The sequence below is a fragment of the Trichosurus vulpecula genome, chromosome 3 (genome assembly GCF_011100635.1).
Source record: "Trichosurus vulpecula isolate mTriVul1 chromosome 3, mTriVul1.pri, whole genome shotgun sequence".
NCBI classification, from domain to species: Eukaryota; Metazoa; Chordata; class Mammalia; order Diprotodontia; family Phalangeridae; genus Trichosurus; species Trichosurus vulpecula.
In genome coordinates this window covers 17,694,778-17,716,509 of record NC_050575.1, presented here as the reverse complement: position 1 = coordinate 17,716,509, position 21,732 = coordinate 17,694,778, and the positions used below count along the sequence as shown (strand labels likewise).

The window sequence follows — 21,732 nt, the reverse complement described above, 5'->3', positions numbered from 1 at the left end:
TGCAGTTATAAAACACTATGAAGCGCACTGTGACAGTTTTCCTACACATCACCCATCACCTGTTGAAATCCGGCCTGGCTCAGTTGTCACTTCTTTCACGAAGTCTTCTTCAGTCTCCTTTCTTTCAGTTAAAAGTGATTCTCCCCATTACCATCTTTACGCCTCCACCCCACCCCCTGCAGTTTCAAGTCCCTCCCTGACTTTTCATATGTAGTTAATACAGAACCATTTCATTTCTCCTTAAGGTAGAAACTGGTAATTTCTTTTTCATCCTGTTCACTCCCTTTACATCCAGGACAGAGAGGGACGTTGCATTATACATTACAGACTTTTAATGTATAAAGTTGGAGCTAGGGCAGCCTAAGTTCGGTGAAGTCCTCCCTCTAATAATCTGTGTGACCATGCACCTTAACCTCTCTGTGACCCAGGCAACTCTCTAATACAGTAGTTTTCAAAGCGCGGTTCAGGGATCCTGAGATACTTCGAGAGCATCTGCAAGATCAAAACTATTTTTGTAATATTATTAAGATGTTTAATTTCAGATAAAGTCAGTATCAATAGATATAACTCACACAAACAAAAACTCACGGTCGGGGGGGGTGGTCCTCAGAAATTGTTAAGAGTTAAAGGGTCCCCAGACCTAACAATCTGAGAGTCCTTGCCCTAATACTACAAATTGGACTGTACTTGCTGGTCTGCATTGGTATAGGGAGTTTCCTTACCAAAAGCTCTGTAATGCAATGAAGTCATAAGTCCAGAGCAAAAAAGAAAGAAAGGAAATAAAAGATGCATCTTGTTTTTTGTAGGAAACATATTCATAAAATGAACAAATCATTTACAGCCAGAAATGTAAAGGAAATAAAAGTGCTAGAATACTGTTTCCCTGCAACTTCCCTACTGAGTTTTATCACCCTATTGTTTTGTTTCTTACCAGAGATGAAGAGTTTTCTGTGAGCTCTGTCTTAGCATCGGATGTTATACATGCTACCCGACGAGATATTCCTTGTATATTTAGGGTATGGCTTTTCTTATTTCTTCTGTATTTAAGAGAGCCTTTTAAAGCTTGTGCTTTCATAGTTTTAAAAATGGTAAAATGTTTATATTGAAATGATCATCATTTAGAGTTAAATATAAATTTTTAAGGTTTTCCAGAACTGTATCCAAAATATGTTTCAACATATATCTTAAATTTCAGATTTAGAAATTTAATAACTTCTTTCATTTATGTTTTGGCTATTTAAGCCTTTAGTTGCTGATAATGATATGATATAAGGATAAAAGTAATCTAATGTTTTATATGTTCCTGTCTTACTCCGCGTTTCTTCATTGTGTCCGTCTCATTTTCCAGCATACTTGCCACCTAGCAACAGCATCATTCTCTCTTCACACAGGAGTGCTGCTTTTGGTGTGAGCCCTTCTCTCTATCTCCTTTCATCTGAAACATCCCTCTTCTTTTTCTCTTCCTTATTGGTCCTGCCTGCTCCTTTTCTTAGTGTACCTAAAACTTCTTTTCTCCTTTATCTGCACCTCTGCTGTACTACTTTTTAAAAACTTGGTTTAGTAGTATATTTAACTCTAAAAGAAATACTATGATGTTATTTATAAGGGGGCATGTCATGTGACAATATGTGACTTCAGTTTCTTTTTTTTTTCCGGTGTTTACAGTAATCTTTAAGTTAGAACAAAAATATTAAATGATGAAATCAAACATTCCACATTTACCTTTTTCTTTAATGGCATGCCTTTTAAAAAAATATAACTGAGAAACATCACAGCGAAATGCTGTGTTGAACAGAAAACTAACAAGCCTTTCAGCAATATTTGGACAAAACAATAGTTCTCTATTCAGAGATCTCCTAGTGTATATAATAGAGGGAGAATTGCAATCATACATGACTAAAAAGTTACAGCAAATAGTTTTTCAGGCTTCATTAATGAGGACTTAGGGAAAAATCTCATAGCATTTCTAATGTAATCAGTGTTAAAATTAAATGTTTCCATTTGAGAAATCATCTCTGTCCCCCTTCCCCCGCCAGACACTGCTTTAATTATTGCTGTAACTCAAGTAAACATTTCCAAAATATACTTTAGGAAGCCATGGTTCTGGCAAGAGCTAAACCGGCTAGAAATTTACATGTTATAAACTAACAGGATGCATACAACCCTTTTTATTACTGTTTCCCATTTAGTATTTAATGGAAGAACTGAGCAGGAAAGCTTATGGGACAAGGAGCTTTAAAAGTTCAGCATGTGACCTAAAGCTGTTTGGCAATTAGAAGAGAAAAAACTGAATTGAAAAAAAAAATTTAACGCCAAGATTAGCATATAGCATTCTTCTGAAAGCACCCTTGTGAAGAAGTAAATTTTCTACTTCCAAACATATATACTATATTTATTTCTCTAAGCAGTTAAATTGCTTCATATTATTGGGGTATAGCTATGTGTACTTTGTCTATTTTGTTTGTCTTATGTTTGTGTTTTGTTTATTTTATATTATTAAGGTGACAGCTTCTCTCTTAGGCACACCTGCTAAGACCAGTTCACTGCTAATTCTAACAGAGAATGAAAATGAGAAGAGGAAATGGGTTGGGATCCTAGAAGGACTACAGTCTATTCTGCATAAAAACAGACTTAAAAATCAAGTTGTACATATTCCACAGGAAGCCTATGACAGCACACTGCCTCTTATTAAAACCATGTTAACAGCTGCAATAGTAGGTATGTACCTTGGAAGCTGCAGTTTAAAGAAGTGCTTTCTCCCTATCATTAGAAAAGCTGATGTTCTCAACAGTGCTCATATGTTTAAAATATTTCTTCCACAAATTCGAAAGCTGCATGCTTGCACATTTCATTGTTTAAACCTTCTGATATGTTTACTAGATTAATTTAAATGCCATTCTTGTATCTTTTTTAGACTGGTAAATATTTGAGTACCAAATTTGTATTGATGTATGTATTATGGGATTTAGAGCTGGAAGGAATAGCATGACACCATGTATAGAACACTGAATCCCTGTATTCAGATCCTGCCTCTGACGCTTACTAGCTGTGGGACTATGAGCAAGTCATGTAACCTTCCCGAATGTCATTTTCCTTATTTGTGAAGTGGGATTCGTGGTCTCTATCTGTATCTACCTATACATATCAGGATTGAAGAGATCTTAGATGACATCTTGTCTCATCTTTACATTTTACAAATGAAAGAAGCCCAGGGAGGGTATTATTTTCTCAGGGCCACACGGTAACTTACAGACCTAGGATTTTTACCCACAGCCTCTTCTTATAAGTCTGTTGCTTTTCCACTTGCACTATTGTTATGAGGCTTAAACAAGAAAATATAAGTAAAATGCTGTGTAAATGTCATTATTATAATCTAGTTCAACTCTCACATTTTACACACAAGGAAAGAATCCCAGAGGGGTGAGTGAATGAATGAATTAAAAAAACATATATTAAGCGATTTTACTGTACCAGGTGCTATTTGGATACAAATACAATTCTCACTCTCTAGGAGCTTATATTTTAATAGGGGAAACAATACGTATGGAAGGTTTCAGCTACAAATTAAATAGGCAGGTCCCATGGTTTCTTAGGGTACAGAAGCAAAACAGATAGCAATTCTTCTTTAATGTCACTTCTACTGGTAAAATCATGTCAGTTTCTGATCATTTGACAGTGCCAAGGACTTCAGTGGCAAGAAATTTCTTTTCTGGGTCTTCATTAGCTGTGAATGTAGCACCTACAGAAGTATTGGTCAGGCTGCATCTCCACAAGGGTTGCTTTCTAGGATGATTGCTACCAACAGTGTGCTGGAAGCGTTGCTATGACCAAGGTTTATAGGTTCAGGGCCTGTGATATGGAGAGCAGAGGGGAGGATAATCTCCCTCTCCATTGGGGGAGATGGTAGTCGACGTGATGATGGTAGTAGTGGTTCGGCTTGCCTGGCTTACCTGGCACCTTGGTGACCCTTTCTCCACAGTAGTTACTTCCCTAGGTGACGGCTCTCAGAGCTGGACTGAAAACAGAACCTGTGGTCTGAGGGGTTCTGCCATTCCCTACTTGCCTATTGGTGGTAGTTGGTTAGCAGTTGTTGCTGGTGGTGCTAAGGAAGGCAGGCCCCATTTCCGTGGTGATTTTCCCCCTTAGTTGATGGCTGCAGGGGGAATGACCTTGTGAAATGATGCTTCCAAGCTTAAACAGGACTTGAATTGTAGACATAGTGTCTGGAGATTTCAGCGAGGCATTTGCCTCCAAAAATATCATTTGGACCAAAGTAGAAAAAAATGTGGCTGGATAATATTATACTTCATTAAATGGTGTTGGTTATTGAATTGGTGTTGCCCTGGAAAGTGGCTTCTGGTGTTATCAAACTAAGGTGGCATCGAGTTCATAAGTAATATGAGAGAGGATGCTTAACACGATTTATGGCAGACTATTCCAAAAAGATTTAAGCAGTTTTAATATAATGGACCAACTTTAACAAGTTCAAACCTAATAAAGATAAGTTGCATTGTAGCTGTGTAGCAGGCTACATGAGAAAGACTTGGATGTTTTAGCGGACTGTAAGTACAGCATGAAAAAAGAATAAGGATGCCAGGATATCAAAAGCAAGGAACATGATAGCCCACTGTCCTCTGCCCTGGTAAGACCGCATCTGGCGCCTTCTGTTCATTTATGGGCATTTTATTTTGATAGGGACATTGACAGCATGCTCCGGAAATGACAAACCCTGGTGAGGATATAATTGAACAACTGTCATATGAGAAGCGGTTGACTGGACTAGGGATATGTAGACTAGAAAATGAGTATTTTTGTGGGATGAGAGTCAACTTAGTTGTCTTCAAATATGTAGAGCTATAATTTAAAGAGGGATTAGGTTCATTCTGCTTGGCTTCAAAGAGCAGAACTGGGAGAAATGGTGAAAGTTACAGGGAGGCAAATTGCAGCTCAGTATAAGAAAAAACTTATGAAAAATTCTCAACACTGTCCCAAATATGAAACAGATTGAATCATTACATAGTGGGTTTCTTGTTATTGAACGTGTTTGATCAAATTCTAAATGACCATTGGCCTGTAATAAATTAAGTAATTTACTTATATGATTAGAAGACTAGATGATTTTTAAGGTCCCCTCTATCTCTTAAGATTATATGTTCTATAAGGGATTTGACTATAAATGTTGCTAGAATATAGGATCTTTTGTAATTAAACTACTAGTATTAACTAGTCTCCTTATCCTTCTTACTCTTTTTTATATAGATCGGGATAGGATAGCCATTGGTTTAGAAGAAGGACTGTATGTTATAGAGTTAACTCGTGATGGTAAGTTACTGTGATTTGGGTTTGGGTACCATAGTAATGTATGTCCAATCTAGTTACTGAAGTGTAAAATACACGATCATTCAGCTGATTGCCTAAAAGTAAATTACAAATAAAATCAGAAGAGGAAAAAGGTGAAGTTTATCCTAACTCCAGGTGAGTAGTCTTGTGGATTATAACAAGTCCACCTAGTTATCCCACTAGCGAAGGACTGAAATTCTTTTTAATTCTTTTTAACCCCAACTTGAAATGTGCCCACCAAAATGTGCCAACATGAAAACTATATATGCATACATACATACATACATACATAGACACACATATACACAGGTGGTTTAGAAATGGCCTCCATAGATAGAAGAGCTTTTAAGCACTTCGTGCCAAGCACTGTACTTCAAATGTGGTACAGATATAAGCAAGCTAGACAGCCCATACTCTCAAAGAGCTTGCATTCTAATGGGGAGAGACAGCCCACAAAAAACGGTACTGGAAAGGAGTGGAAAGTGGCATGGAGGTATGGTTCTCAGGAAGTCAAGGCAAAAACCTCACCTATCAGAACTATGCAGTTGCTCGTTATATGGTACTGTCATATTCAAAACCATAATCTCCTGGAGACTCTCAAAATGAATTTTCTTTTCCTCTTGTGTCCTTTGGGGGTATTGGGGGGGGTGGGCACACAATTAAACTAAAAGATGTTATCTCTAGGAATGACAGGATTATCTATAGTCACACCCCTATGAAGAATATAGAATTTTTTTTTCAGGGCTGATAATTGTATTAGTATGGTTAGATAGCATGGACTTCCATTCCCAACGGCCTGTCACACTAATTATTGGCTAGCCCTAGATTGTTTATCAGCCTGTTGGTGAGTAAGCCAATGAGGATATTCTCTTGCCTAGAGTGACCTTGCGTGGTGACCCAACTCTAGAAGTACCAGTCGACTATCAGAGATTAAACTCTGTGTTTTGATCTGTCCTACTGGTGGCCAGTGTCCTTATTTAGAATACGTGCTCTACTGATGAACTTTTTTAAATTATGGAGTTGTTGGAAATGGGATTGGCAAGCTCACTCCATAGTAGATTTGTATCTTTGGATACTGCATGAATATGCCCTTCTGTTCTAGGATCTGCCCCCATTAGGCTTACCTGGTTGGAGTTCATTGATTCAGTCTTTTCAACTTAAACTCATTCTGAGTCAACTGGAAGACCTCCTAATAGCAATCCATCCTTTCACTCTAATAAAGGAAAACTGAGGAAATATAAAACAAGCATAGGGACTCTATCTTGTCCATTTTTTAAAAGTTTATAGCTTCTCAGATGTGCCCCTCAAAAAGACTAAATTTGATTAAGTTCAGTTCCCCCAAACTATCTCACAACAGTGATAAAGGTGCTAAAAGAACCCAAAAAGCAGGGAAAGGAAAAAAAACTCACAAGAGCCAGGCCAAAGAAGCCTTAATAAAATGAATAAATACTGTGGAATAAAAGAAAGAGAGGAGAAACCTCTACAGAGGAAAAATGCAACAGACTGTACCTTTGAAATGGAGAATAGGCATACCACTAAGAACTTTCAGAGTGGTTTAACATCACAGTGAGATGATAAAGATATGGCATCTCTTTTATTAGAAATAAGATGGCTAAAGGAAGAATTCAAGAAGGCTGACATGAGAATTGAAAGGTAGAGTCGCAGAGAGCAACTCAGGCAAAAGGGAAAAATGTAGCGATGTAAGAGCAAACAATAGAGCGTAATTTTTTTAAATGTCAGAACTGAAAGAAAAGTTCAGATCTATACAAACCAAAACAACAGAACCAAGTATGATAATCGAAAATTATAGATCTCCAAGACAGATATAAACAATCTGAATTCAGTATTTAAAGAAATTATAGAAGCCCTCTACCCCAAAGCCCCAGAAGTATCAGAAACAGGCCCCAGTACAAATAAATAGAATATATGAGATGCCAACCAAACATTAACTGACTTAGAAATATGGACACTAAGTTACCAAGCTTCAGTGTCAGAATCTTACAAGACTGCACTCTTGGTGCATCTGTGAATGGGTCCAGTACTTACAGAAAACATAATGGGAATTGTTTCCAAAAAATCACTAAACTGTGCCTGCCTTTTGATCCAGTGATTCAAAGCCTGTTCCCCATAGATAGAAGAAAAAAGGAAAAGATCCTGTGTGTACAAAATCATTTAGATCTTGGCCAAATCCTGACTTCTCCCAGATTTTCCAGTTTCACCTGCATTTTTTTTTTGGTTAAGTAGTGAGCCTTTATTCCAGTCTTTGGCATATTTGGGCTTATTGAATGTTATGTTACTGTGCTTCTTTGCTTCTGTTTAATAAGCCTGATATGTTTCAACTTTTCATTTTTTTAACCAGTTCCAAATAGCTGTGATAATTACTACCTTGTGGTATAGCTCAAGATCTGGTATAACCAGATCCCCTTTCTTCCTAACTTTTCATTGAGATTCTTAAATTTTTGTTCCTTCAGATGAATTTTCTTACTATTTTTCTAATTCTAAAGTACTCCCCTGGTAGAGTGGTATATGACAGATGAATTCTTAATCAAGCAGAAGGATATTAGTAGTTACAAAAATAAGATACATAATTCTAATTAAATGAAATTTAAAAGCTTTTGTATTAAAAAAATTAATTCAACTACAATAAGACAGGAGGCAGTCAACTGGGAAAAGACCTTTTTATCAATGTCTCTGATAAGGGTCTGCTACTCAAGATATATAAACACAAAGAGAAATATGTAAAATCAAAGGCCATTCCCCAAAATCTCAAATGAACGAAGTCCTCAAAAGAATTGCAAACTCTTCATCATATGAAAGAGTACTCTTAAGTCACTGCCAGTCACAAAAATGCAGATCAAAACAACCCTGAGGTTTACTTTTATTTCCTACAAATTAGAAAAGAAGATAAAAGACAGTAATAGCATTGGAGGGATGTGTAATGACAGGTACATTAAGGCATTGATGGAACTATGAATTTGTCCAACCATTCTCTAAGACATTTTGAAATTTCTGACCCTAAGATTCTGCTGCTAGGGATATGAAGTCAGTGACCAAAAAAAAAGGGTGCTGTATACCAAAATATTTATAGCACTACTTTTTACAGTCACAATGAATTGTAATTGGGGAATAGCTGAACCAGTTTCGGTTCATTAATGCAATGGAATATTGGTGTGCCGTAAGAAATGATAAATATAAAGAATTTGGAGAAACCCCAAATGAACTGAAATACATAAGAACCAGAAAAACAAGATACACAATGGCTATAACAGTGTAGATGGAAGTAATAACAGACAATTAAAAATGGATATTTTGGCATTATGCTGAACAAACTTGGATTCACAGAAGAGATGTGATAAGATGCCTCCTTGGAAAGGTGGAGAACTATGGGTGTGGAATGCTGCATGCAGATTTTTAATAAATTCTATTAAGGAGTTAAAAAGAACTTCCTTAATAATCAAAACCATTTGTCTAAAACCCAGAATTATTTTTTGTGAAGGGGAGATATGGATAACTTTCCTGACGAGAACAGGAATGAAACAGCAATGTCCATTGTCACCATTATTATTTTTAAATATAGTACTAGACGTTCTGGCTGTAGCAGTAATACCAAAAAAAATTAAAGGCATAAACATTAAGAGACAATTCTTTATCTGTAACTTTCCTATGATTTATGTAGAAACTGTAGAGAATCCATGAAAAAAAATGTAAAGATAAATTACTTCATCAGAGTGACAAAAAAAGGTTATACTTAATTGCCTGGGAGTTAACCTACAAGGTACACAGGACTTATATAAACACATTTACATAATTTATATAAACACAACTGTAAATTAGTTTTTATTAAAAAAAAAAACAAAGCCTTTCATAAGTGAAGAGTTTAAGTTATGACCAATTTGACAGTTCAACCCAAATAAAGCCAAGGATTCAATGCTATGCTAATCAGATTACCAAAGGCAAAGTTACTAGAACTAGGTAAAATAATACAGTAGAACAAAAAGTCAAGAGTGTCTAGGAAAATGGAAGGATGAGTCTGCTATTATCAAACTTCAGATTTTCTTGTCAAAACTATCTGACACTGAATAAAAAAATAGAAAAGTTATAGACTTATATAAGCATATATAAGCACTTAACAAGAAATCCATACAGCCATGTAGTCTTCCATAATAAACCCAGTAACCCAGAGTACTGAGGAAGAACTCTCTGTTGGTAGGAACTACTGGGCAAACTAAATAGCAGTTCAGCAGGAAATAGCTTTAGACTAGTCCCTTTCACCAAATACTACAATAAGTTTCATATGGCTAAGTGAGTTAAATACTTTTTGAAGTAATTCCATCCAAACTTAGAGGAAAATGAAAAGTTGTATTTCTCAAAACTGTGGATAGAGAATGAATGTATAACTAACCACAATATAGAGAATATCATCAAAGCCAAAGTAGATTGTTATTTATATGACCACAAATTGTTCTTTAAAAAGAAATAGAGATTATCGATGGCAATTTGATTACACATGATCAGAAATGTAAATCAAAACAACTGAGGTATTACCTCATATGCATCAAATTGTTCAAGATAGCACGTGATGGAAAAGTTCCATGTTGATAGTGATGCAGGAAAATAGGCATAGGAGAGCCCGTGGCCCATGACTCCAAATTCATTGTTCTTTCTACTTCCTCACGTTCTCCACTCAGAAAGGTTGGAATTTATCGCATTACGTCACCTGCAAAGTTGACAGAAAATTACCTTTCTTTCCAGAGGATTATTTAAATTTTCATAGTCCTTTATTCACTGAGATTTCTCTCTTGTGCCCTCTTTGTAGTGATTGTTCGAGCTGCTGATTGTAAGAAAGTGTACCAGATTGAACTTGCTCCCAAAGAGAAAATTATCATCCTCATCTGTGGCAGGAACCATCATGTTCATCTCTATCCATGGTCCTGTTTTGATGGTTCGGAAGGCAATTTTGACATCAAACTTCCGGAAACTAAAGGCTGCCAACTCATAGTAGTTGCCACACTGAAGAAGAGCTCTTCAACTTGTTTGTTTGTGGCTGTGAAACGACTGATTCTTTGTTATGAAATTCATAGAACTAAACCTTTCCACAAAAAATTCAGTGAAATTGTGGCTCCAGGAAATGTACAATGGATGACAGTGTTCAAGGACAGGCTCTGTGTTGGCTACCCTTCTGGGTTCTCTCTGTTGAACATCCAGGGAGATGGACAGTCTCTAAACCTGGTAAATCCTAATGATCCCTCGCTTACGTTCCTCTCACAGCAGTCTTTTGATGCCCTTTGTGCTGTGGAACTCAGTAATGAGGAATACCTGCTTTGCTTCAGCCATATGGGATTATACGTGGATTCACAAGGTCGGAGGTCACGCATGCAGGAGCTAATGTGGCCTGCAACTCCTGTTGCCTGTAGTATGTATATGTTTTTCTGTTGCCATATTCCTGTTGCTGCTTTTCTCATCAAAAATCAGCACGTGTTCTCTTTTGCTTTGATTTATCTTCCAACTTTCACAGCTAAGGTAGCAAGAATTTACACTGGACCTAATTATGTTTTCTCATAATAGAAGAACCAGGTGATAAAAGTGTGGTACAGAGGCATTTTTCAAGCATTTGCAGTATTCCAGGCACTGTATTAAGCTTTACAAATACAAGTGAAAAGAAAGATAGACCCCCTCAAGGAGCTTACAATCTAATGTAAGAAGTCAGCGCAAAAACAAAAGGAAAGTGGAAAGGAGGGTGGGGTGGAAATGGCGGATGGGGAAGCACTTGGTGCTGGGTATTGGTTTTGAATTCCAAAAACTCAAAAGGAGAAATAAAAGTTGGTCAGCTTTTACCCCTCAACAAAATGGAGACCATTCCTGCACGCATGCACCCTTCCCCCCCAAAAGAAGTCACCAATGGGAGAAAGAGGCTGATTAAGCAGAGAGCTATTCCCGGTGAGCAGGCACGAAGGGGCTGGTAGATGTTCCAGAATGAGAATGTAGATGAAGTGATGAAGTTTGGAACTCAGAGCACAGCAGCATGGTCGTATAAATGAAGAGCCAAGCTTGGAACCAGGAAGGCCTAGCTTCAAGTTCTGCCTCTACTATATGCTATTTTGGGGACCCTAGCTAATTTCTTACAGTCGTAGAATAGTTTCTGAGACAGTAAATAGCACAGGCCCTGCTATTTATTGCTTAAAGTAAACTACTACAAGTTGGTCCTGGAATTTCTGCCCAACCTGGAACAAGTCTATATACTCAGCCTTCTTGTCTGTAAAAACAGCCTTTTCAGAAAGACATTTAGAGAACAATTTAATATTAGTATTCATAATAATAACTTATGTTTATGCTATTTACAAAGTGATCCTTACATATTCTTCTACAGTAAGATGGCTCCCTTCCGTCATTGTATCTCTTCTGCCAGCTCAGTTAACGAATAAGCATTTGTTTGAGGCACGGAACCTGGTAATCTTCATTTGTGGCATTAGACAAAAAAGCTGGCTGTAAAGGCTCATAGGACTTATAGATGCAAAGGGACCGTTAGAAATCATCTCGACATCTGATTTTACAGATGAGGAGACAAGTTCAATAACTCCACATTCAGACACAGGGCTTCTGCCTTCAAGTACTGTGTTCTTTTCGTTGTATCGTATCACATGAAATATCTGGAAAAAAGAATTATGGATGACTGAGATGAGTCTCCTGGAGGCTTGTGTTTAGTGTGAGATAGAGTTGGTTAGCTGGAGGCTGTCCAGATAAAAGCATCCAGGATGGTAAAAAACCTTGAATCCATGTTTAGGGATGTTTAGCCTGAAGAAAAGATTCAGGAAGGACAGGATAGCTATCTTCAGATGTTTGAAGGGATGATACTGTCTTCTGTTTGGCCCCAAAAGCATAACTAGGAGCAATCGGTAGAAGTTGCAAACAGGCTAGTTGAAGCTTGATGACCAAAATGGAATGGGCTCATTCCGCAGTGGTGGTCTTCAAGCAGAGGCTGAATGACCACTTCTCAGATATGTTAGAGTAGGTTTCCTTTCAGGCATGAGTTGAACCAAATAATGGCCACTAAGGTCCTCTCCAGCCCCCAAATTCTGTGAAATAGGATAGTAAAAAGTAGTCAGAGTACTTTTGATGGTCAAAGAAAAGCTCTTAGAAAAGTTATCATTTTCTTCTGATACTTAGAAAGCCAAAGTCCCACTTTAAGGCTGTTTTTTTGTTTTTTTTTTTTGTTTTTTTTTGCTGTCTATGTTCGGAAAAATAAGTTAATTACTCTGAGGAAACTTCCTTGTTCACTCTTCTCTGTTTATAGTAAGCCTCAAATAGTTTAATTATTAGGACATTTGTTAGGTGCTATGTGCGAAGTGCTAGGGAGACAGATAGGAACAAATAAAGCAATCCCTGCCCTAAGGAAGCTTAGATTCCTTTAGGGGGAAGGTAACACCTAGAGGGGAGCTGGGGAGGGAGTGGGGGGAAGAGGTTGGGAGAGCGCAGACTGAGGCAGAATGACTTGTGATGAAGTAGACAACTCCAGAGTGTGAGTTCAAGCCAGAAGTGAAGATAGATAATTATAATTAAGGATATCAGAACATCCTGACACTAAATTTAAATTTTAAATTTAGTTTAAATTTAAAATCAGGGCGTCTAAATAAATAGAAAATAGAAGCTCTGCCCATAGACATTCAATGCGATTAGCTACTAGATAACTTTATTAAAATTGGTGATTTATATTAGTAACTCCTAGTGAAGAACTTCCTCTGTCAGTGCAGATTGATACCTGCTGAGGACATAGTTATTAAAATTGAATGGCATTATTAATTTCTTTTAATTGCTTAACATTGGAACCTCTGATCTGTTTCATTGCTAATTTTATTGACACAATACTGATAAAATACTGATATTGATAAAATACTAACCATACAATACCAAAGGATGGGAACTTCCAACAAAAGGCAGATGTAATTAGCTTTCATTATTTTTTGCGTGTTGCCATCGAACTGCAATCTGCTGGGATGTTCTTTATTACCTTATAAACAACTACATATTTTTTATCTCCTTTGTGGATTATGAGGATAATCCTGATGCTGGCCAGAGCCTGTTCCTTACTGCTGATAGAAGCATTGCTCACCCATGTCCCCATTAGTAAGATTTCCTAGATATCGATGTTATCTAATATCTCATGTTATCTGATATCTAATGTTACCAAGGTTAGTGCTCACCATGACAGAGGTAATTAAATAAAGAATTTAGATGTTTTATTTTACATTCATTAAGAGATAAAGAGGCAATCTTGTAGTCAGGGAGATCTGAATTCAGCTGTCCTGAAACGTGTTACCCCTGAGCAAGCTATTTAACCTCTCAGTGCCCTAGACAATTCCTAGATAATTATCAGATCAAGTGCCAGCCTGCATTAATACAGGGAATTTCTTCATTAGAAGTCCTCTACACCAATGAAGTCACAGGTCCAATAAAAAAAATCATTATGATTCATATATATATGAATGTGTGTGTATGTATGTATATATTTTCTTGTTTCCAAAAAAGTTTGAAGCTGCAAAATTACGCATGAACATAAACATGAAATGTGGTTTTTCATAGGAGAAAGAAAATACCTTAACTGTCTCAAAAATTCTCTCACATATTCTCTCTTCACTACCCTTCCCTGTTGACTTTGTAGATTTCAATTTCCATTGAAATGGAAATTTTCATTCATTTCAATTCACACATTTTTTAAACACCTGCTTTGTAGAAGGCACTGTGCTAGAATATATAGTACCCCCACCCCCAATTCCACTCCTAAGAATGCTTAGCTTTATTCAAGGCTAAACTCAAATATCACTTCCTATATGAAGACTTTTCCTGATCCCTTCATGTGTTAGTGCTATCTTTTTCCTGAAGTTATTTTGTAATTACTTATCTGTCCATGTGTTATTAAAAGCACTATGGCACAATACATAGAAAGTTGGTCTCAGAATTAAGAAGACCCGGGTTCAAACTCAGGTATCCAGTTACAAAGACAAAAACAAAACAGTCCTTGTGTCCTTGCCCTAATAGAATTTACAGTCTGCTTGGGGGTTGCAGCATGTATATTTTTCTTTGACCAGATCTTTAATTAGTTTTAGAGAGCCTCTTGGGGCTATTCTAGAGGTTGCGACTTGCCCAGAGTCACACAGCTAGTATATCTCAAAGATAGGGTTTGAACCTAGGTCTTCTTAACTCTCAGGTCAGCTTTGTATCAACTGTTGCGTACTTCTTTTCATAACATCAATACAAATAAATGTATGTGAAATAACTTTACAAAAAAGAAGAAACTAATATCTGAGGGGATTTGGAAAGGCTCCACATAGGAAATGATACTTGAATTTAGCCTTGAAGGAGGCTAAGTATTCTTAGAGGTATAAGTAAGGAGTGGGTAGCATATATTTCAAGCTTAGAAAGAACAGAAAAATAGACATGGGAAATCATATATAAGAGTGAGGAAACAGCTATGAGAACAATTTGGTTAGAATGTTATGTGTGGGGGGAGGGAAGGATACAAAATGAGTGAATCATTGGATTTTGAAGAGCTTTAAGTGGCTAACCTAGCGAAGTTCAGTGTTCCATGACTCCATGGACTCCAGTGGTCCATGAGTTTAATACTGTGTTTTCTAAATATCAGGGGCCTGGGAAGGGTCCTAATGGCCTAAATGTTCTACCCCCACCCATCTTTTTCTAGTTTTTTGTGAACCTTTCTAACTTTCTATTATACTGTGCAACATAAAGATTCTAGATATATTTTAATGAACACTGGAGAACTAAAGGAAAAAATATCCCTTGCTAACAGTGCTAAAGTGATGCCATTAAAATATGCTTAGGATAGCACAATCTAGTAATAGTGAAAGGAATTTGTGGCCTTGATTTCATTTATGACCTAAGTGACTCTGGGCAAGTGACTTTATCCTTTCTGGCTGTTGCTTATCTGTAAAGTAAAAACAATCATGCTTGTACAGTGTATGTCACAGGATTTTTTAGGGGGGACCAAATGAAATGCTTAAATCACCTAATGAACAGAGAGACACCATAGAAAGGCAGCTATCATTATTACTCTTAAGCCATAGGTTCCCAAAGTGGGCAATACCTAGTAGCCTCAGGTGCAGTTGTGGGGCATTGAATAAAAATAAGGTTTAACCTAACCTAACCTAACCCAAGGGGGATGCTGAGTAATTTTCTTTTAAAGGAGATGGGTAGGCCAAATAAGTTTGGGATCCTCTGCCTCAGGAAAGCGCTAATACAGACTTCTGTCATTAGAAATAGGAACCTGGCACAAGTCACTTCTGTGGAAGATTTACCTCTGGCAATGGAGAGCCAGGCTTGGCTAGGGAAATAGTTTGCCTATGAGGGACCCATGAGCTGGCCCACAAGTTTTCCTTATTTTCAAGAGTTCCTATCTAGTCCTTTATTTTTTTTTTCTTCCTAATTCTTTTTATTTATTGTTACTTTTTAAAAATTATGAATTCCAAATTCTCTCCCACTCTCATGTCCCTCCCCCACCCATTAATTGAGAAGGTAATCAGAACATCGATTATAAATGTGAAGTCATGCAAAACCTATTTTTTTTAAAAAAAAATTACAGTAAAAAAGTATGTTTCAATTTACATTCAGATGCCAACAGTTCTTCCTCTGGAGGTGAATAGTGTTTTTTCATCATGGGTCCTTTGAAACATTGTATTGCTGAGAATAGTTAAGTCATTCACAATTTGATCATTGTACAGTATTGTTGTAACATTCTCCTGGTTCTGCTCACTAAACTTTGTATCAGTTCATGTTAAGTCTTCCCAGATTTTTTCTGAAAACATCCTGCTCATTATTTCTTATAGCATAGTAGTACTCCATCACAATTAAATTCCTTAGCTTGTTCAGCCATCTTCCTGTTGATGGATTGATGAGCATCCCCTCGATTTCCAATTTTTGCCACCACAAAAAGAGCTGGGGTGTGTGTGTGTGTGTGTGTGTGTGTGTGTGTGTATCTCCTTTTCCCTTCTCTTTGGGATATAGACCTAGTAGTGGTATTGCTGAATCAAACTTTATGCACAGTTTTGTAGCCCTTTTGGCATAGTTCTGAATTGTTTTACAGAACAGTTGGACCAACTCACAACTCCACCAAAAGTTCATGAGTGTCCCTATTTTTTTACATCTCCTCCAACATTTATCATTTTCCTTTTTTGTCATGTAAGCCAATTTGTCAGGTATGGGGTAGTATCTCAGAGTTGTTTTTATTTATTTAACATTTTTAGTTTTCAGTGTTGATTTCCACAAGATTTTGAGTTACAAGTTTTCTCCCCATTTTTACCCTCCCCCCACTCCAAGATGGCATATGTTCTGGTTGCTGCATTCCCCAGTCAGCCCTCCCTTCTGTCACCCCACTCCCCCTCCCCATCCCCTTTTCCCTTACTTTCTTGTAGGGCAAGATAGATTTCTATGCGCCATTGCCTTGTATATCTTATTTCCTAGTTGCATGCAAAAATTTTTGTTTTTGCACATCTGTTTTTAAAACTTTGAGTTCCAAATTCTCTCCCCTCTTCCCTCCCCACCCACCTCCCTAAGAAGGCAAGCAATTCAAAATAGGCCACATGTGTATCGTTATGCAAAACCCTTCCACAATACTCATGTTGTGAAAGACTAACTATATTTTGCTCCTTCCTGTCCCCCTTTATTCAGTTTTCTCCCTTGACCCTATCCCTTTTCAAAAGTGTTTGCTTTTGATTACCTCCTCCCCCTATCTGCCCACCCTTCTATTGTCCCCCCTTTTTTAATCTCCTTCCTCCTTCTTTCCTGTGGGGTAAGATACCCAATTGAGTGTGTATGTTATTCCCTCCTCAGGTCAAATCCAATGAGAGTAAGATTCACTCAATCCCCCTTACCTGCCCCCTCTTCCCTCCCAACAGAACTGCTTTTTCTTGCCACTTTTATGCAAGATAATTTACCCCATTCTATCTCTTCCTTTCTCCCTCTCTCAATATATTCCTCTCTTATCCCTTAATTTGATTTTATATTTTTAGATATCATCCCTTCATAATCAACTCACCCTGTGCCCTCTGTCTATATATATATACATATATATATGTATATTGCCTTCAGCTACCCTAATTCTCATGAATTATGCACATCATCTTTCCTTGTAGGAATGTAAACAAAAGAGTTCCACTTTAGTAAGTCCCTTATGATTTCTCTTTCTTGTTTACCTTTTCATGCTTCTCTTGATTCTTGTGTTTGAGAGTCAGATTTTCTATTCAGTTCTGGTCTTTTCACTGAGAAAGCTTGAAAGCCCTCTATTTTATTGAAAGTTCATATTTTACCTTGGAGCATGATACTCAGTTTTGCTGGGTAGGTGATTCTTGGTTTTAATCCTAGTTCCATTGACCTCCGGAATATCATATTGCAAGCCCTTCAGTGTCTTAATGTAGAAGCTGCTAGATGTTGGGTTATCCTGATTGTGTTTCCACAATGCTCAAATTGTTTCTTTCTGGCTGCTTGCAGTATTTTCTCCTTGATCTGGGAGCTCTGGATTTTGGCAGTAATATTCCTGGGAGTTTTCTTTTTGGGATCTTTTTCAAGAGGTGATTGGTGGATTCTTTCAATTTCTATTTTACCCTCTGGCTCTAGAATATCAGGGCAGTTCTCCTTGATAATTTCTTGAAAGATGATGTCTAGGCTCTTTTTTTGATCATGGCTTTCAGGTAGTCCAGTAATTTTTAAATGATCTCTCCTGGATCTATTTTCCAGGTCAGTGGCTTTTCCAGTGAGATATTTCACATTGTCTTCCATTTTTTCATTCCTTTGGTTCTATTTTATACTATCTTGATTTCTCCTAAAGTCACTAGCTTCCACTTGCTCCAGTCTAATTTTTAAGGTAGTATTTTCTTCAGTGGTCTTTTGGCTCTCCTTTTCCATTTGGCTAATTCTGCCTTTCAAGGCATTCTTCTCCTCGTTGGCTTTTTGGAGCTCTTTTGCCATTTGAGTTAGTCTATTTTTAAGGTGTTATTTTCTTCAGTATTTTTTGGAGTCTCCTTTAGCAAGTCGATTTCATGGTTTTCTTGCATCACTCTCATTTCTCTTCCCAATTTTTCCTCTACTTCTCTAACTTGCTTTTCCAAATCCTTTTTGAGCTCTTCTATGGCCTGAGAGCAGTTCATGTTTTTTCTTGGAGGCTTTTGATGTAGGCTCTTTGACTTTGTTGACTTCTTCTGTCTGTATGTTTTGGTCTTCTTTGTCACCAAAGAAAGATGCCAAAGTCTGAGTCTGAATCTGAGTCCGTTTTTGCTGTGTGTTCATGTTCCCAGCCAACTTACTTGACCCTTGGGTTTTTTGTTGGGGTATGACTGCTTGTAGAGTATAGAGTACTTTGTCCCAAGCTTGAGGGGTTGCGCTGTTGTTTTCAGAGCTATTTCTACACAGCAAGCTCTGCCACACCAGCACTACTCCTCCCCCAAGAACCACCAACCCAGACTGGACTCAGATCTAAGCAGGCTCTGCACTCCTACTCTGATCTACCACTTAATGCCTCCCACCAGGTGGGCCTGGGGCCAGAAGCAACTGCAACTGTAGCTCTGGAAGCAGCCTCAGAGCTGCATCACCTCCTCTGCCCCTGGGCCAGTGGCTGAACTGTGAACTCCTTCTACTCTGTCTCCGCATCTTTTCCCACTAACCTTCTCTGTTGTCTTTGGTGTTTGTGGGTTGAGAAGTCTGGTAACTGCCACAGCTCGCTGATTCAGGACACTAGGGCCTGTTCCTCCTGGCTCCTGGTCTGGTTGGTCCAGGCGGGGCTCACACTCGGCTTTGCTCTGCTCAGCTCCCAGCTCCCGCTCCCAGCTCCATGTGATAGACTTTACCCAGCGACCATCCAGGCTGTCCTGGGCTGGAGCCCTGCTTCCCTCTGCTATTTTGTGGGTTCTGCAGTTCTAGAATTTGTTCAGAGCCATTTTTTATAGTTGTTTGGAGGTACCTGGTGGGGAGCTCAGGCAAGTCCCTGCTTTCCAGCTGCCATCTTGGTCCACCCCCACCCCCTCAGAGTTGTTTTAATTTGCATTTTTCTAATCAGTAGTGATTTAGAGCATCTTTCCATGTGATTGATATTCAGTTTTGATTTTTTTCTCTGAAAACTGCCTATTTATATTCTTTGATTTTTTTTGTCAGTTGGCTCTTTTTATGTTTAAATTTGGTTCAGTTCCATATATATCTGAGAAATGAGGCCTTTATCAGAGACATTTCTGTAAATCCCTCCCCCCACCCCCATCTCTGTTTCCTGCTCTCTGTCTAATTTTGGCTGCATTTGTTTTGTTTGTACAAAACCTTTTTAATTTAATGTAATCAAAATTACCAGTTTTATTTCTTGTGATTCTCTCTTATTTGGTCATAAACTCCTCCCTTAGCCATAGATCTGATAGGTAAATTTTTCCATGCTCTCCTAATTTACTTACAATCTCACCCTTTCTGTCCACATCATTTTCCCATTTTGACCTTATTTGGGTGTGTTGTTCTATGCCTAGTTTCTACCAAACTGCCTTCCAGCTTTCCCAGCAATTTTTGTCCAACAGTGAGTTCTTGCCCCAAAATCTTGGACCTTTGGTTTTTATCAAACACTAAATTATTTTGGTCATTTGCTACTGTGTATTGTGTACCTAATCTATTCCACTGATCCACCACTCTTTTTCTTAGCCAATACTAGATTGTTCTTATGATTACCACTTGGTAATTTAGTTTGAAATCTGGCACTGCTAGTCTGTTTTCCTTTACATTTTCTTTTCGTTGATTTCTTTGATATACTTAACCTCTTGTTTTTTCCAGATAAATTTTATTTTTTTTCCTCTAACAAAATAATTTTTTGGCAGTTTGATTGGTATGGCACCGAATAAGTAAATAAATTTACATAGAATTGTCACTTTTATTCTATTTGCTTGGCCTATCCATGAACAATTACTGTTTCTCCAGTTGTTTAGATCTGTCTTTATTATTTTATAATTATGTTCCTATAGTTCCTGGGTTTGTCTTAACTCCCAAATATTTTTTATTTTCTGCAGTTATTTTAAGTGGAATTTTTCTTTCTTTCTCTTCTTGCTGGACTTTATTGGTAATATATGGAAATGCTAATTATTTTTGTGGGTTTGTTTGATATTCTACACCTTTGCTAAAGTTGTTAATTTTTTCATCTAGTATTTTTAGTTGATTTTCTGGGATTCTCTAAGTATACCATCATATCATCTGCAAAGAGTGATTGTTTTGTTTCCTTGTTTCTGTTTTTAATTCCTTCAGTTTCTTTTCTTATTGCTGTACCTAGCATTTCCAATACAATATTGAATAATTGTGGTGATGATGGACATCCTTGTTTCACCCCTAATCTAACTGGGAAAGCTTTTAGCTTATTCCTGTTACAGATAATGTTTGCTCTTAATTTTAGATAGGTAAGGCTCCATTGATTCCTATGCTTTCTAGTGTTTTTAATAGGAATGGGTGTTGTATTTAATCAGAAGCTTTTTCTGGGGTCATCTAGGTGGTGCAGTTAGTAGAGCACTGGCCCTGGAGTCAGGAGGACCTGAGTTCAAATCCGGCCTCAGACAACTTGACACACTTACTAGCTGTGTGACCTTGGGCAAGTCACTTAACCTCAATTGCCCTGCTTCCCCCTCTCCAAAAAAAAGAAGCTTTTTCTGCATCTGTTGATGATAATATGATTTTTGTTGTTTTCATTATTATTATTATTATTATTAACAACAGGATCAGTTATGAATATAGTTTTCCTAATATTGAACTAGCCCTACATTCCTGGTATAAATCTCACCTAGTAGTATGGTATGGCCTTTGTGATATGTGGCTTTAATCTCCCAGTTAGTATTTTTTTTTTAATTTTTACATCAATATTCATTAGTAAAATTGATCTGCAGTTTTCTTTCTTGTTTTTGCTCTCCTTGGTTTAGGTATCAAAACCATATCTGTGTCATAAAAAGGAATTTGGTAGGACTTCTTCTTACCTAGTTTTTCAAATAGTTTATACAATACACCTGTAAATCCATCTAGTCCTGGGGATTTTTTCTTAGGGAGCTTATTGATGGCTTGTTCAATTTCTTTTTCTAAGATAGGGTTATTTAAATATTCTATTCACCTTCTGTTAATGTGGGCAGTTTATATTTTTGTAAATATTTGTCCATTTCACTTAGATTGTCAGATTTATTGGTGTATAATTGGGTTTGTCCAGTAATCACTTTAATTTCATCTTCATTGGTCCTGCATTTATCCTTTTCATTTTTGATACTGGTAATTTAGTTTTTTCCCTTCTTTGATCAAACTAACCAGGGGTTTATCTATTTTATTGTTTTTTCCTCCATAAAACCAGTTCCTAGTTTTATTTCATTTTTTTAAATTTAGTTCAATGGTGGTTTT

The 21,732-nt window shown here is 37.3% G+C and overlaps 1 protein-coding gene across 1 annotated transcript in view; it reads left to right on the top strand.

The window, feature by feature from the left end:
• CDC42BPB (CDC42 binding protein kinase beta) overlaps window positions 1-21,732 on the top strand; it is a 172,787-nt gene that overhangs the window by 137,382 nt on the left and 13,673 nt on the right. Inside the window, exons 27-30 of the mRNA XM_036752011.1 lie at window positions 935-1,016; window positions 2,502-2,718; window positions 5,260-5,322; window positions 10,157-10,753. Coding sequence (XP_036607906.1) covers window positions 935-1,016; window positions 2,502-2,718; window positions 5,260-5,322; window positions 10,157-10,753 — 959 coding nt within the window. The remainder of the gene's footprint in view (window positions 1-934; window positions 1,017-2,501; window positions 2,719-5,259; window positions 5,323-10,156; window positions 10,754-21,732) is intronic.